Here is a 984-nt window from a genome sequence, read left to right as displayed (position 1 = left end):
GAATAACCGAACTGTAATTTTATTTACCTTTAATGTCTTTCTAGCGTCCTCGATACTGAAGCGGGAGAAGCGGATGAGGACGAGGAGGGTGCACTTTGAGAAGGTGACGGTGTATTACTTCAGCCGGAGGCAGGGATTCACCAGTGTGCCCAGTCAGGGTGGCAGTACGCTGGGCATGTCCAGCAGACACAGCTGCGTGCGGCAGTATACGCTGGGAGAGTTCGCCATGGAGCAGGAGAGAATCCACAGAGACATGCTCCGAGATCACCTGAAAGAGGAGAAACTCAACTCTATCCGGCTGCGGGTAAGCAAACGATTCTTTTGTTACACATATATTGCTGTGCAAATGTCTTTAATATTTCACCTTTCGTATCGTCCTCAGTTGACAAAGAACGGCTCGGTTGAGTCCGAGGAGGCCAATGCTCTCACGCTGGACGACATCTCTGATGATGACCTGGATATTGATAACACAGAGGTGGATGAATACTTTTTCCTTCAGCCATTGACCACTAAGAAGCGGCGCGCTCTGCTGCGCTCATCCGGCGTCAAGAAGCTCGATGTGGAGGAGAAACATGAGCTACGGGCCATCAGGGTGTCCAGGGAAGACTGTGGCTGCGACTGCAGACTCTTCTGTGACCCGGAGACCTGCACATGCAGCCTCGCTGGCATCAAGTGTCAGGTATGATCAGCAAACATGCACATTGCACACAAAACATGATATCATTGCAGAGGAATTCTAGTGTGAGTTAATTATTTGTATAATTCATAATTTAATAAATAAATATTCAGGCTGGTCTCACAAAAAGATACCTGGGTCACTTTTCACCTTAAAAAAGCAATAATGATGAAGTGTGTATTACTTTTAGGTAATAGCATGCTAAAATTATTTATATCACCATTAAAATAATGCACTTTGTCATTTACATTTTTATTATGTATATATTTTTATATTTACTATTAATGTTCATTATTTTGTTGTATTAT

The 984-nt window shown here is 43.6% G+C and overlaps 1 protein-coding gene across 1 annotated transcript; it reads left to right on the top strand.

Annotated features, from left to right (window-relative positions):
• Positions 1–48: 48 nt before the first annotated feature.
• On the top strand, positions 49–679 carry LOC107580885 (cysteine/serine-rich nuclear protein 3-like; the record flags this gene model as incomplete). Its single annotated transcript, XM_016266504.1, has 2 exons — positions 49–304; positions 383–679. Coding segments are annotated over exons 1-2 (528 nt in total), but the record flags the coding sequence as incomplete, so codon positions are not given.
• Positions 680–984: the final 305 nt, after the last annotated feature.

Source organism: Sinocyclocheilus grahami, unplaced genomic scaffold (assembly GCF_001515645.1).
Source record: "Sinocyclocheilus grahami isolate Dianchi unplaced genomic scaffold, SAMN03320097.WGS_v1.1 scaffold49456.1, whole genome shotgun sequence".
In the NCBI taxonomy this organism is placed as follows: Eukaryota; Metazoa; Chordata; class Actinopteri; order Cypriniformes; family Cyprinidae; genus Sinocyclocheilus; species Sinocyclocheilus grahami.
This window is presented reverse-complemented; position numbering and strand designations above follow the sequence as displayed.